This window comes from Conger conger, chromosome 14 (genome assembly GCF_963514075.1).
Source record: "Conger conger chromosome 14, fConCon1.1, whole genome shotgun sequence".
In the NCBI taxonomy this organism is placed as follows: domain Eukaryota; kingdom Metazoa; phylum Chordata; class Actinopteri; order Anguilliformes; family Congridae; genus Conger; species Conger conger.
Genome location: NC_083773.1, coordinates 41,432,665 through 41,449,273, shown reverse-complemented (window position 1 = coordinate 41,449,273; position 16,609 = coordinate 41,432,665). Strand labels below are relative to the sequence as shown.

General features: G+C 42.5%; 1 protein-coding gene across 3 annotated transcripts in view; it reads right to left on the bottom strand.

The window, feature by feature from the left end:
- The window catches only part of LOC133110077 (zinc finger protein 385A-like), a 108,267-nt gene extending 93,816 nt beyond the window's left edge, over positions 1 to 14,451 (bottom strand). For 2 of the 3 annotated variants that reach the window (XM_061219951.1, XM_061219949.1), the window contains exon 1: positions 14,133 to 14,451. Coding sequence is in view for 2 of the 3 variants with exons in the window: in XM_061219949.1 (XP_061075933.1) it covers positions 14,133 to 14,145 (13 nt within the window). In the remaining variant the exon portion in view is untranslated. Of the gene's footprint in view, positions 1 to 4,302; positions 4,357 to 14,132 lie in introns of all 3 variants that reach the window. The other variant, XM_061219948.1, reaches the window with a different exon arrangement.
- Between the last annotated feature and the right edge of the window lie 2,158 nt (positions 14,452 to 16,609).

The window sequence follows — 16,609 nt, the reverse complement described above, 5'->3', positions numbered from 1 at the left end:
ACCCTCCCTCTATCTGTCACTGTCCCTGCTGACTACCGGTCTGACCAGAGCAGACAATGCTACAGAGGACAGGGCAACCACATGCAGGAGGTTTGTAAAAATCATACACTATGTGGATTAGCATGTGTTGCTAAATGCCACATATAAAGAACAAACATTTCATTTTTGTGTGATTATGGCCCCTTTTATATTTACTATAGAATAATTCATAAGTAATTCATTGTTCTTTTGGTTCTGTACTCTAGCACTTTGAGTTTGAAAGGATACAATGACAATGACCTTGGTGTTTTCATCCATATCGGATGAACCGTTTAGACATTCTAAAACCTTTTGTACATAGTCTCCCCCATTTTCGGGCATCAAAAATAGAATAGAATAAAGTAATTATTTTTTATATTTGGTTGTTTTGGCAATGACTGCTTGAAGTCTGCGATGCATAGGCATCACCAGACGCTGGGTATCTTCCCTGGTGATGCTCTGCCTGGCCTCTACTGCAGCCATCTTGGGTTTTTTGCCTTCAGTCTCCTCTTCATGTTCATGTTCATTTGGATTCAGATCTGGTGATTGATTCGGCCAGTCAAGGATTTTCCACTATTTGGCCGTCAAAAACTTAGTTTTGCTCTAGCATGTTCTTGTTGCAACAAGAACCGTCCAATACGTTTGGAGGCATTTGGTTTTATCTGAGAAAAGAACATTTTTCTGTAGACTTCAGAATTAATTGTTCCACAGTCACATCATCAGTGAAGAAAAGTGAGGCCGTTCCACTGGCAGCCATGCACGCCCAAGCCAAGTTTCACGGATGAGCCGGTACGCTTTGGATCATGGGCATTTCCTTTTTTTCTCCACCCTTTCCTCTTTCCATCATTCTGGTACATTTTAATCTTTGTCTCATCTGTCCACAAGAACTCTTGGGACTCTTTTAGGTGCTTTTTTAACAAACTGTCTCATCTTTCAGTTCTTCAGGCCAATCAGTGGTTTTCATCTCGCAGTGCATCCTCTGTAGTCCAGCTGGTGCAGTGTTCTGCGTCTGGTAGATTTGACACACCTACACCTGCAGCCAGGAGAATGTTTTTGATCTGTTAGGCTGTTGTCAGGGGGCGTTTCTTCACCATAGAGAGTATTCTTCGGTCATCTACTACAGTCTTTATCGGTCTACCGGATCGTTTGACATAATTGCGCTTACCAGTTGGTTTTTTCTTGTTAACAATGAACCAAACTGTTGACTTGGGCATGCCCAGGTTTTTTGCAATGTTTTGCAAGCGTTATGATGGACAGCTTAATTTGCATTGACACCACTGTCTCCAAAGGCAATTGTAAATTCTAGAATCAAGACTAGACATCAAAAGCTCTCTTCCGCATTCACTAAAGACACAAATGAATACACCTACCCACCAAAACACATCTGCTTCTCCCATTCCACATTTTCACTTCCTGTTTTTTTTCTCAGTCTAGGTGCCCTTTAAATAGAGTAGAGGCCCCTATCATATGTGAGAATTATCTGTATTATAGTTCTCTCACAAATCGTGATGGCAGAAGTCAGAGAGCAGTGTGTATTCAGTGATTGTATTGCCTGATATATCATTTTTTATGCCAGAGCCCAGGTCTGACAGAACTTTCCGGTCGAAATAATATATGCGGGATATGAAGCGAAAATTGAAAAACCTGAACCGTGTCATGTGAAGAAAGACTGTTTCTGTTCACTCTGAGCACCCTCAGAGTGCAGAACGGCATGTCAGACAGAATCAATGATTTTCAGCCAACCATGCTGATATTCTGAGGACATGTTTATTTACTGGAATCTCTCTCTCTCTCTCTCTCTCTCTTTCTCTCTCTACTTCTTTTTGCCAACCATTTTTGAATTTCAAGGTGCATGACATGCATTGTGTTGGCAAAGCAAATGTTACAAAGAACAACGACAGTAATTAAAGATCCCATATTGTACACCTTTCCAATGATTTATTTAATTTAAATTTTGGGTTTGTTTGGTTTTAAGCACCAAAAACAATCTCTATCCAGTTTTGCATGTCCATTCTCCAGCACCCTCTCACAAGCTTTACCAAGAACAGGCTGTTTTAGTGACTGTGTCTTTAAGGCTCATTGATATTAATGAACACCGTCTGTGGCGAGCGCTCGGTCTCGTTCCGGCTACACGACGGGTCGTGCTGAAGAACACAAGCGTATCGTTGTGATGTCATAACTTCACAGAAGTCCAAACGGCTCAATTAAGTGCACTTTTTCTTCATACGGATTGTGTGGATTTATCTGGGGACTGTGCATTTTGATACTTTCACAGTGTTTTTATAACACCTTCAACTCCTTTATCATTCACATAGCGAGGGAAATGTTATTTTCACAATATGGAACCTTTACAAACTACTCATCTACGCACATACAACATAAACAACAACATACACATACTTTCATATGTATACCATATGATATAAAACATGAAATAATAATTAACTGCCAAGGTCAGTTGTTGTGCTTCTGCGTCGCTGAGACTTTGTCACATATTAAGCAGCTAGTGGGGCACCTGACCTAATAGAAAGGGTCACTTTTGTTTATCAGGGAGTGTGGTAAAATTTGGAGGTGTCGTTTTTATTTTCACTCTCTCTTTCTTTATATCACTCTGTCTCTCTGGTCTCTGCAATGAAACAAACTAGTGGGGACACCACTCTCTCTGTTTCTAAACATACAGTGAAGCACTTACCCACGGATATGTACAACCCCACACGCTCCCGAACTCTTCCACCCAGTTGCTGTGACAACAAGCTAATTAAATCCTAATTTTAACTCCCCTGGTTGATGGCTCTGGATGGGCTGACCGTAATGAGGTCTTCCACTGCCAGCTGAAGCCAGTGGCATGAGCGGGCACCAGCCGGGAACAGCCTTTGCCCCGCGTCCTCTCAAGCTCGATAGCAGCTTCACCACATTTGCACATCGTGCTGGTTTTGGTTCCTCTTGTGGTAATGAACCACCGAGACATAATTCATGCATACAGGCAATACGTGCAGCGACATCCCATTCCTTCTACGATGCCCATAAACGGCGCTAAAATGGCTGAACGCATTGCATTTGTTGTTGCGAGAGACTTGTGAAGATGTGGATGCCGTATAATTTCCCCTTTGCCTTCAACACTACAGTACCCCGCTGGGACGCACTGCAGTTAGTGCAACTAAGCACATGACTCTGAGCCAAAATGGAGTCTATTTCCAGTATATAAAAAAGTATATTTATGACATATATGAATACTAATAACTTTATTTATACAGCGCACTTTATTGTACAATCTGGATTCACTGGGAAAAAAAGCAGCAGTCACCGCTTTCTTTTTCCTGTTCCTCACTGAAATGAAATGTTACCTTTTATTTTTTCATATTAAAGGTACTTCCATCTCAACGCCCAGAGGCTTTGTGTTTCACAAAGATAACTGTCCAGCAGTAGAGCCCTCTCAAACATTACCTCTCTGCATACTAAATTTCACAATCTGTTGCCAGGATAGTGTGTGTGTGTGTGTGTGGGCTTGGTATCCTGGGGTGATATTTTAACAGGGTTATGATCCTCCATTTAGAGACCAAGATGTGTACAGGAATGGCCTGGCTACCTAAAGAGGTAGCCATATGTGCATGCGCGAGTGTGAGTGTGTGCAAGTACGTGTGTATGTGTGTGTGTGTGCAAGGCTATGTAGTCTGAGGAGAAAAGGAAGACTTGTTGTAATCGCAGGGGGAACACGCACGTGCTTTAGGAGGGCAGACTCCCATAAGCGCTTTGATTTTAAACACAAACCACAGCAGCCACCAAAATGCTTTATTAACACAAAAAATTATTTTATGAAAACAACACAGGCCTCTGGCTGAGGAGCTGGCCATTCATCCATCTCCTCCCGCCGTGAAATAAAAGTCACTCTTCAGCTGCACTCAACGAAAAGCGTGTTAATGTGCGATCGCCATCAATCGCGCTGGAGTGCCTGCCAGACGGCCGTATTGGACTGTAAGGGCGGTATTGGACTCGAGCGGCAGTCGGCAGTATTGGACCCAAACAGCGGTATCGGAAACCGCATAAAACATCACGGAGGCTCCCGCTCCTTCCCCCCCGCCCCGGGGGGTGAGGTTATGCCCTTTAACACGATTTTGGATGGGGAAGGTCCTGCATGTCGCCTCAGAGCTTTTACAACACAGGGCCGAGGAGAACAAAGAAAGAGACGGAGAGAGACCCCCAACTGCAAAGGTCAAGCATTTGCTGGCACCGGCCCTCAGTGAATGTAAATGCGTGCAATGCAAACCGCACTCCAGGCCAACATACCTTTAAAAAAGCCAGATTTCAGAACCAGACTGCTAGCAATCCCATAGCGTTCCACTGAAACAGAGCACAATGATGTGTTCAATGTCTTAAGTGGGAAACAAGTGAGGAATATTCTGCATCTGCATTTTCAGTTCACGTTTGTCTTTCCACCGGTTGTTGCCCTTAGTGCAGAGGTCAAAAGCAATAAAGCTCTTGCAGGTGTCTGACCAAGAAACTTCTGAGGAGACTGTAAAATGCAGTAAAGCCCCTCCATATGGCTCAACTACACTACTCTGTATGAACCCCTCCATTACGGCTCTGCTACATTACTCTGTATGAACCCCTCCATTACAGCTCTGCTACATTACTCTGTATGAACCCCTCCATTACGGCTCTGCTACATTACTCTGTATGAACCTCTCCATTACGGCTCTGCTACATTACTCTGTATTAACCCCTCAATTACGGCTCTGCTACATTACTCTGTATGAACCCCTCCATTACGGCTCTGCTGCATTACTCTGTATGAACCCCTCCATTACGGCTCTGCTACATTACTCTGTATGAACCCCTCCATTACGGCTCTGCTACATTACTCTGTATTAACCCCTCCATTACGGCTCTGCTACATTACTCTGTATGAACCCCTCCATTACGGCTCTGCTACATTATTCTGTATCAACCCCTCCATTACGGCTCTGCTACATTACTCTGTATGAACCCCTCCATTACGGCTCTGCTACATTACTCTGGAGTTCAGAAGCTCCACACCTCTCCACAGCCTGCTACAGCCGAGGATCAGACAAACTGCCTAATTAGCAGACTCTACAGTAATTAAAAACCATCCATTGATATTACTGGCATCACTAATTAAGGCCTGGCATCACTAATTAAGACAGGGCTCTGACCCAGAAAAGCTTGCAGTGGGTGGATAGCATATTCAATTTTGGAGAGAAGGGGGAGGAGTTTTAATTCTCTGTCTTCTCATGTGTGCTTTTAAAAAAATATGACCAGAGGTTTGAGAAATGACATGCAAACAGGAGGTTTATGATACTTGTATTTTGTGTCTTGTGTCTTTTATCCAGATGTCATGTTTTGCTTTTCTACTCAGGACAGTATTTTTTTGCATTTGCTCAGCAATGTATATTTGCTACTTCCCTGTGGAAAACATATTCTATGCACGTCAGTCAAACAATGAAATGAACAAACAGTTACTGTAACAATTCTTGTTTTATTGTCTTATTGGTTGGTTGGTTGATTTGTTGATTGATTGTTTGATGGAAATATACTGTAAGCTATGGTAAAACATTGATCAACACAGTAGGAAATCACACCTGCATTTATGGGCCATTGCCTTATAGAGCTGCCAACATATTTCCTAGGTTGCAGTGGGTTATGGCAATGAAATCACTGATAGTACATATAACGTGTGTTCTCCTGTTGAGTTGGCTCTGGAGCTGAATTATGGACTATGCCTTGTTGGTGTGGTAACCTGCTGAACGGTCCTGCGTTAGAATTACCTGAAATAGTGAAATGGACCCCCTCCAAACCGGGTTACAACTGAACGGAAGGGCGTGTTCCACAGCTGTGGCAGTGATATGAGCACAGGATGCTAATGAGGCTTGCTGGACTGCTTTTCTGCTTCCTCCCAAGTTTGGGGTTTCAAACGGGGAATAGCACTGGAGCAAGTGCAGGTCACAGCTGGCCCTCAAAGGGGGTGTTCAGCATAATTAGAACAGAAATTACAGTAAAATTAACAGAACAGAATAATTCTCCTATGCGCTTTAATCCGACCCTTGAAGAGTCACAAATAACCATCACACTGCCCTGGCATTGGTGGCTGTCTCTGCATTGTGTGTAATATTGTGTGGTGCTGTTTGAGTTTGTACAGCTTGTTTATAAAATTTTGCAATGTCATTCTTTGGTTTGCAGCAGAGGAAACTTCCACTGGGTTGACTGGAGGGTGATTTGATTCACCTGCAGCTCAGGGTGTGGGAACTGGCTCTTAATTGGTCATTAAGAGTCAATACCTAGCCCATACCCAGCTAGACCAGCTTGGCCAGCCCATAATCACCCATAACGTGCACACCTGGTTGATTTTCTGGTCCTACCTTCTCGCAGTGAGACCTCATGGCAGAAAAAGTAGATTAGAGCTAGAAATTCTGATGGTTCAGGGTCACCTGAGAATTATTTGCTTGGTCTTGTTATTTTGAGGCATTATTTGCGTCATAGTTTTGCCTGCATCAGCCTGTCATTGCAAAGCCTGATGGTTAGCCCTAATGAGAGCCTTGCCCTGCCGGTTTTACTTTTTAGTTAATTTAGTGTTTATTTTGAAACTGAGTTTTATTTATTTATTTTTTGCGAACCAGAAAGGGACAAAGGCAGAGTTTCCTCCATCCAGTGCAGTTATTTAGCTGACGCTTTTATCCAAAGCGACTTGCAGCAGCAGGGCACAATCCCCCCTGGAACAATGTGGGGTTAAGGACCTTGCTCAAAGGTACACAACAGCTGTGTGGATGTTACTGTAGCTACACTGGGACTTGCACCACCAACCTTGCGGGTTCCAGTCATGTGCCTTCACCTTATTAGTGAAGAGGCATTTGTTCATTATGCTTAGTCCTTCTTGCTTCCCTGCATTTTCATATGGTTCGTAACTGGTTCTCAGGATTCCTAATCAGCTGAAGTTTGGTTGTCATTACTGCCACAGAGTTTTCCATGATGAGAGTTACGATGTAATTGTCAAATTGACACGTCATAAACTTTTACTAAAAGTTATAGTAATTTGTAGTAATTTGTTTCTTGTTTTACTTTTCTATTCTTCATATTGCTTTTTCTCTTTACCAATAGGCTTTCTTTGAATATAATCAGATAAAGATGAAATGTAATTGAGAATGTCCGTTCAAAACAATGAATAACAATCTACTCCATGAAAACAGAACCTCCATTTAAATTTTTTGTAGATAAACGCACTTTATGTCACATGGTATATGAATCGCATTTTTTTACTGCACAAAATGATTGAAACTTGCATTGTTAAATGTGATCTAGCAGAGGTAAATGCCAACTGTTTATTTTAAATGTACTGTATATAGTTTGTTTTCTGCTTAAATTTGTATTCCACCATTGCTTAAAATTCATAATGTCCTGGGTATAATTCACCAGGCTAACAGTTTCACCAGTGCTAATAAGTAAACAGAATACAGAGGTTAAATATAAATGCAATACAATTATGATGCTATATATACATATGTTACTGGAGCATGAAATTATAAACAGCAGGAAAATGTTTGAGACTGACTTCACTTGAAGTGGGCCATAAGCCTTACTTTAAGGATGCATAGGAATTATATACAGACCATAACTATAACTGAAACAACTTATTTCTGACACTGCTGCCCTAAAACATATCATTAAAAAGCATCCACCATTTTAACTGGCTTAATAATCTTTACCTGCCCTCCTCAAGCAGATCTGTAGGGGCAGTTCTGGCACAAAATGGCTGCTGTCCATCACCCAAATGACGACTACGCATGAGAATACAAGATGGCACCCAAATAACGAAATATATTAACAATGATCAAAACAGTGGTAGGGAACTAGACCTGCAAATCTAAATATGAAACCTGAAAATATGAAAAATATGAAAAAAACAGCTCAAGCTATGTTTTGAAACTGTTTGACCAGTTCAGACCAGCTCCCAACTTGACATGGTTTGACCAGTTCAAGCTACTTTTTGAAACAGCTGCCAGCTGGTGGACAATTCACTGCACTTTTAGCCATACAAAATGGTGGAGGCATTGGTTGCTTTGCTTTTGGCACAGAGATATAAACCAATACAAACAAGCTGGTTGGAAACCCATACTACATTTGAAATGTACACAAATGTACATGTGCAATAAATGCATGAAATGCTGCACAGCTCGTTCCCCAGTGTTGGGGGGATGCATGTGAACAGGGCAGGATGAGATCACTGGAGGGGGGGTGTCTGAGACGCAATGCCGGTAATCCCGCTCTTCCCCAGGTATCAGTCTCTCCCGCCGTTGTTTCCAGTCAATGACATTCATCTCCAGACGTTCCCAGCCAGCACCATGCCACCAAGCTCGTCCCTGATTGGCTGAGCACGCAGAGCCCAGCCTCCCTATTGACTGCGCTGTCACGCGCGCCATGGTAACCATCCATCACACAGCCCCTTTCTCTGTCCTATCGCCGGTGATGATTACAATACACCCCACCCCCCCAACCCCATCCCCATGATTCCTCACCCCCATGATTCCTCACACCTCCCCCCAAATACCGCCATCTTCGCTCCTTTTTCAAAGGTGTCTGTTGCTCCCTAGTGGACACAGCAAGACTGCTCCGTGTGTCTCTGTGGCAAACGGACAAGCAGGAGGAGTTTCTGCTGACGCCCTTATGGTGGTTCAGCAATTCGTACTGGGTAAAAGTTGAATATGAGCGTATACGGACTAAAGAAGAAGTACTGTCAGGAACCAGGTTGTCAGGTTTCTCAAACACTGTGAACAACGCAGGTTTGGCTGGCGGCCATTTTCTTTGTCTTTGAACTTTTCACTCAGCACAGACGGCCAGGTGTCCACTGCTTCAGCAATTACATCCCTGCTGGTTTCACACATCAGCTTGTAATGGACTCAATTAAAAATGTACCCTCTTTCGAAAGTAACCCCTAAATGTAGCTCTTTCTAAACCAAGCCCTAACTGTACTTCTTTCCAAAGTAATCACTTTCATTCCTCATCCTCATACAACACTTGCTGAACTTATTTTACTTTATATTAACAAGTGCCATCATTAGTTGTTCAGATGGGGGTGTGAATAAAGATATATTATCCAATAATAGCACAGCTATTTCTGACATAAATGGACCTTAGGAGGGTACCTCAGTGCAAAACGTTGTGTAATACACGCAGGATGGATAACACAATACAGTTATGAAATGCAACTGTACTCTCCTCCACACACACACATACACACACACACACACATATTGATATATGCGCACCCACGCACAGAAACACCTCTCACATGTATACAAGACACCACATAAACTCAGTGATCACTTTATTAGGTAGACCTGTACATGAGCTTGTTATTGCAAATATTCAGCCTACATCAATGCGTAAAAGCAGGCAGACATGGTCAAGCGGTTCAGTTGTTTTTCAGACCAAATGTCAGAATGGGGAAGAAATATGATCTAAGTGACTTTGACCGCGGAATGATAGTAGGTGCCAGACTGGTTTGAATATCTCAGAAACTGCTGATCTGCTGAGATTTTCATGCACAACAGAGTTTGCAGAGAATGGCGTGAAAAACAAAAAACAGTGAGCAGCAGTTCTGCAGGAAAAAAAAGGCTTGTTAGTCAGAGAGGTTAGTGGAGAATAAGTTTTAAAAAATTGTCTTATAAATATCTATCTTTTTGACATTATTTGATTATTTGATTATAGGATACAGTATGTATAAAGGCTGTACCATGTCACCTTGAAATTAGACCTTTTGCAAATAGATCACTAGCTGATTGTACCAAACACCTTTTCAAGGGGCTGAACTCGCCTTGCAATGAATTTCCCCAAATGTGTCCAGCCAGTGGTCACGCCAGTCCTCTAACTCTGCAGGCACTGGATTGGAGGGCGCTCTGGCCAATTGCGTAGCAGCAGCACATTCTCTGCACCCTGCTTCGGTCTACGCTATGGCGATGAATTTAGAGACTGTGTCACAAAGGAGAAGCAGAGCTTGATTTACTGCCAGAAACGATATTTCCCTTTGTGCAACACCGACCGCAGAACTATGTCTAACTCTCAGTCTGTCTCTCCAAGGCATCGCAGGAGTCTGTGTGTCAGTTAGATACTGCTCTTGTGTCCGGGAGCGTTGCCCAAACAATGAATGTGCAAGACTTGCACATAAGACTTGATTTAACAAATAGTCTAATAATCAGACCTGGATTCAAATACTTCCAAATTATGTATTTGAACCCAAAATGATTACGGATTAAACCTAGGTTTTACACATGCATGTATCAACTGTATGTAAAGTTCATTAATAAAAATATTTGCAAGGCTCAACATTTTTACTGTATGGTTTAACAAAAAGACGTGTATATTGCATACATATCCATCCTTAAGTAAATCATTTGGCAGACTGAGTGTTGTTTGTTGTAGTCATTTCTGTGTGAGGGCTGAAATCTGGGATCTTCCGCACATTCACGAGTGCAGGTAAGTGAGAAATATCACTGTAGACTGCCATTTTCTCGCATGTCACTGACAGATTCACACCTGTGTTTGAGGACGTGGGGCCCAGAGCGTCCATCTCCCTCCCAGCCCGCCACCCCCCCAAAACCTGTCTGCGACCGCCACCTTACACACGATGCCACCACCTCCAGAAGCCGCCATTTTGTGTTACGTCACAATCTTGTCAGAAAACCTTAGTTCTAGAGCATTGTGTCCGCAGGGAATGACAACCGTAACCATAACGACAAGACATCCATCATTCACAAGCGTCTTCCTCAGAACAGACCTGTCAGTGAACATACACACAGACCTACTTCCTGCGAACATGTACGGCACACAGATTGGTTAGAAATGTTGCACTGATGCTCTTAAAAAAGTCCAGAGAGTGGTCTTAATGATGTCTTTTGTATAGTTATCATTGCACAGTTCACTGGAGACACTTTAACTGCCTTCAACCGATGCTACCTTTATAATTGTGTTGTTAATGTGGTAGTTATTGTTCCAGGCGGAAATGGGAATTGAATGATTTCTACTCTGACTCCCAGGAGGAAAACTTCAGCACAATGTCCTTTCCACCCGGCCTTGACTTTACAGCTCTAATAAATTCCCTGAGCGCGTTATTTTTTATCACTCTTCCATAAAATAATCCTTTATTTGGAGGCTGTTTCTGCCGCTGAGCTACTTTTTAACTGCATCACACTTCTTCCTCAGTACTTTCCTGTGTTCCGCCATTTTGCAGAGGCGCACATTTCCCCAGATCTACTCAAAGTACACTGAGCTCATGACCCCATAAAGCTATTGACAGATTTTTCATTGTGTGCTTACAAATTGTACCTTGCATTATCTGAGACAAATGCAGTTGGACTGTTGAATTCAACCTCAAAGATCATTGTTCGGAGCCATCTGAGAATGAGCTGTACCATAAGGCATCATAAGGTACAGTGTCGACTATAATAACTTTTAGATTGGATGTGTTTTATTTTAAAAACATTATATGTGCAAAATATAACCGTCTGTTGTCTTCTCTGTGGCCATTTCTGTCATTCCTTGCCATTTTTAAAATACAAGTAAATGAACTTTTGAAATTTCAAGTGGAATGTATCCATCAAATTTTGAATGATGCTCAATTCTGTTTATTCACAGACGCCGGATTCCCCCTAGTTGTTTATTTGAAAAAAAATGTGCATGTAAATGTTGGTCTGTTGTTTATATTTTGTATATAGTAAATGTTGGTTTGTTGCTCTTCTGCGTACAGTAAATGTTGTTGGTTTGTTGTTTGTGTCATTAATGAGGTAAACTCTGCAGCTGACTCTCGTGTTCAGTGTATCTATTTCCCCAGGTCACGCAAAGCCTTTGACCTTTCCTCCATGTAACATTCCTCCTTCTACTCAGTGTATTTTTTTCAACGTATTGCTTTCTTTAGGTTCACAATTGATCCATAGTCAGATAATTAGTCCGGTGATGTTGTTTTTCCAATGCATGCCTACAGTGACCCCACAGGGAATTGGATGGCAATCCAAGTTTTAACCATTTATGGTCATGTATCCTAAACAGTACTCTCAGAAGAAAAAAAATCTGGGAGCATTCACACTTTCTAAACCTACAATAGAGGGTATCATGAAGAAATAAAAAGGGCTCTCCTTTGAATGCAAGCCACAGAACCATTTCTGAATCCCCTTAAGAAACACTTTTTTATAAGTGTAGTGTCCCAATAAGCAGTATTTATACCTGGAACCATTTGCAATTTAATGCCAGATCACTGATTTATAAACCGCAACAGTAGAACTCAAATTTAAAAACAAGCAAAAATACAACACACACAAGAAAAAACTGAGTGATACAACAGCTATGAGAGGGACAGAATGTCCCCCGAACGGGATTCGAACCTGAAGGGCATATTTGGCGGAAGGACATATTAAAGATGGTTTCAGCACCTTAAGGTCGGTCTGTCAGCACCCAGAGAACACAGCTCACACACATTCAGCAGAAATGACCAGTCCGGAGTCCATTCAGCCACCACTTAACCGTGAAATTATGAACACTGCTCTTTGTCATTCACATAACAGGCAAATTAATAATGAATTAGGAATCTGTATGCACAGGCAGAAAATACAATATATTGAACAATATACTAATATTTGATAATAGAAGCAAATATGCTCCAAAGGAAAGACCCCAGGCAAATTAACTCTTACTACAGAATATGTCCTCATCTGGGCTTGGTCTGAGACTAAATTAAATATAATTGTCTTACTTACAGACAGTGTGTTCACACATTTATGAAAAGTCTCAATGGCCTGGCCTCATAGTCACTGGATACTCACCTTCACCTCATGAACAGTAGCCGCTACATCTCAATACTGAATGCCAATCAGCAACCTCCCCAGGGTGCACTGCTCTCGTCTGGTCATGTGACATTCATACAGCTAAGTTGAGTCAAACGGTTCTCAACTATTCAACTGATTCAGTAGCTAAACTGCAATGTGCTTTAGTTTGTTTCACCTGGCATATTAAAGTTCTTCTTGATTCCCCCTAGCGAACCTAACCCAACGTCCCTCATCTGCAGCTGGATGCTGCTCAAGGTGTTGTTTGTCAATAATTACAAATCCCAAAATGCTTGGATCCCAGTCAGCGCTTTAATTGACATTTTTATTGTGATTCAAAAACAAGCACTGCCAATGAAAATAAACACTGAATGCAGCATGCCCATCAATAGGTCATCCGGTTCCAGGGACAGCCCAGCGTAGCCACCTGAGGCTAATAATGCACCTATATGACTCAATCAGAAATAGCATATAATTCCGATGTAAAGGTTACTGGTTCGGCTGTAAGATGGAGAAATGTTGCAGCTGTATCTTTGAGCCTTCATCATATTAGCCCAGTGGACAACGGCCATGAACAATTCAGGTGTGTTACATTGGACAGAGAGTGTCTCTCTAAATCAATGGTGGATGTAATTCAATGTATCAATGCCATTATAACCTCACAGGTCAAGTACTGGGGAACAGAAATTCTTCAATGAATCAGTCATTTATGAAGTTTTCCATGCAGAGGCAAACAATAGTGAAGTTGTGTCGGTGAACGTGATTGAATTGGGGTCTGGGGTCAAGGGGTCATGGGTTAATTGCATCTTCCATGAGAGTCAGTGGGATGGAAGGGTTTGGATGGGGCTCTGGAGCTTCCATGTGTTTTAATTTAGTTTGTTTAGGCCCAAACCCGACTGTATTTGTGATGTAATTACATTAAAATCTTTTACTGTCCAAGATACTTTTATTGATCCTGATTTTAATATGTAGCCCTTTATGATTGTTCATAACTTAGAAGGTGACTTTTTCACTTTCTGCCCTTCTTTTGTAAATTCAATTTTAGCAAGGTGCACTTGCTGGAAAAAATAGAAATAATGTTTTTAATAAATACATTTTTCTCATTACATTGCCCAATGTCTAGGTGTGTATGTTTAAGATAATTAAATCACCTGTGTAACATGGTATCGTGATTTTTTCAAGGCCATGTATGTAAGCAAGATCTACTATGATTGCGAAAAGCATACTTTACTTGCCACAGCCAAAGTTAAAAAAATATATGAATATGAATTTAAAAAATGAAATGTTCCTTACCTGAGCTCCACATGAACACACCTCTCTTCCCTCTCTGAGACCACGCTCGTATCCGGCAGCTCGGAATTGTAAATAATCCAAGGAAGAAATATGAAGTGAAATGGGAACAGCAGTGTCTTCTCAACAGCACAGCATGAGGTGCAAGATGCAAATCGAACACACTGCTTTAATTCCCTCCTACTGGCCTGTAAGGAGCTCTGCTCTCCAGTACACATATACACACACACACATACACACACTGGGAGGGAGAGAGAGGGAAGGAGAGAGAGTAAGGGAGAGAGAGATAGGGAGGGGGGGAACAGACACATGTCCAAGAAGACAGCGAGAGAAAGATCAAACGCAATGCTGTTTCTCTCTCTCTCTCACTCTCTTTTCGCACACTCACTATCTCTCCCCATCTCTCGCTCCCACCCCCCAAGAGAAAACTGAACAAGTGTGAGAGATTCCAGCAGCTAATTCTGTTTCCTCAAACCAGCAACTTAATATGTGAGAACAACTGTAGCAGAGAGAGAGGGAGAGAGAGAGAGGGAGGCAAGGGAATGGAGAGGCTCGGATTTTACTGAGAAAGCAGAAAGAGCGGGGAGCATGAGGGAGAGACGGAGAGGGGGGGTGATTGGGAGAAAACCTGATTTAGCGAAGTGAGCACCCCACATTTCCTGATCCCTCTTTCATCTTTACGGCGGATTTAGCGATCGGCATAGCGGCGTCTCCCTCACTTCCACCTAGTGTCCCCCAGGGGGAGTTGTTGAGCCTGATCACGGTGTGTTATATATAGCGCTGAACACTTCGCTAACTTGCTGTGTGAAGTTAATTGAAGTGTTTAACCTTTTTTGGAGCCATTAGTGTGACCCCCCCCCCCCCCCAGATGTCGAACATATCAAATCTTAAAAAGTTATTGCACTCTACATTTCAGCCTGGCTCCGCCTACTTCACAGTTTTGAAAAAGTGTGTTGTTCTGAGATGGGTGGAGTAGGTGTGTTACTCATTTGCATAAAGTATTCTTGGACCAACCAGGTGCCGGCAGTGTTCCGTGTTGTATTGATCTGTGACGGTTGGCTTTCCGAGCTGCTGAAACCTGAACAGAAAAAACTGTGGGTGTCAACAATTTTCTGAATATGTGATTGACATCTATGTCGATAAGTATTTCACTGTAAAGCAGGCATACAAACATGTTTACAGCTAGGAAAATGTGATAATACTTTTTATGTAGAGCATGCAGCCAGGCAGAGAACCGAGAATCAGAATGGAGAACCGGGGTTGAGAACTGGGTTAGAGAACCAGAATAAAGAACCAAGAGTGGAGAACCAAAATGGAGACCAAGGTTGAGAACTTGGGTTACAGAACCAGAATGGAGAACTGGGGTTAGAGAACCAGGTTGGAGAACCAGAATGGAGAACCAAGAGTGGAGAACTGGGGTAGAGAACTGGGGATGCAGAACTGGGCTTAGAGAACCAGGGTGGAGAACCAGAATGGAGGGGTGGCCTGTAGCGTAGTGGTTAAGGTAAATGACTGGGACACGCAAGGTCGGTGGTTCTAATCCCGGTGTAGCCACAATAAGATCCGCACAGCCGTTGGGCCCTTGAGCAAGGCCCTTAACCCTGCATTGCTCCAGGGGAGGACTGTCTCCTGCTTAGTCTAATCTATTGTATGTCGCTCTGGATGAGAGCATCTGCCAAATGCCAATAATGTAATGTAATGGAGGGCCGGGGTGGAGAAGTGGGGTTAGAGAACCAGGGTGGAGGCTGGAGATAAGCTCTGGGATTGCACTGATCTAGAGGAACAGGAAGGGTTTCAGATCACCCTCCACCCACAGGGAATCAGGCTGTTTCCGTCTTCCAGCCCGGGCTCTTCTATGCAGCAAACCACAGCCTTGCCGTATCAAAAATAGCACACTGAAAAAGCAAGATAAGCACTTGCCTCCATGCAGCGCCAATGAGCTAAACTGTGATTGAGAGGGGGGGGGTCACTAACAGATAAATTATTTTGACTGAAGCAGTTTACTCACCTACTACTGAGCATACAAGCCGTATACTTAATAGCAGGTGAGTACGTTGTTTCAATGGCCATGGTCTTACTTTCTGAATGAAAAACATTGTGGTGAATGAAGTACATGTTAACAGGGCTTCCGTAACCCCCCCCCCAACCCACCCAATGCCCCGATCAGCACAGCATTACAGATTTATAAGGTGGTTGTTGGCGCGTGCATGCATGGCTTTCTGACAGCTAACATGATGAAGAACATTGTGTGTCCCAAACAGGCGTGTAAGTGGATAATGCTGTAGCATAAGATTCTTTCTGTGCCACGGTTTACACTGCGTTGGCTAGAAAAAAATAAGACTTGCAGCAGCAGACAATGGTGGTACACAATAATTTATATGCATGGTATACAATATTTAAATTGTACCCAACAGTGGTCCTATACAATATTTACTTTGTTTACAGTAGTAGTGGAATAGAATATTTTATTTGTTTACGGA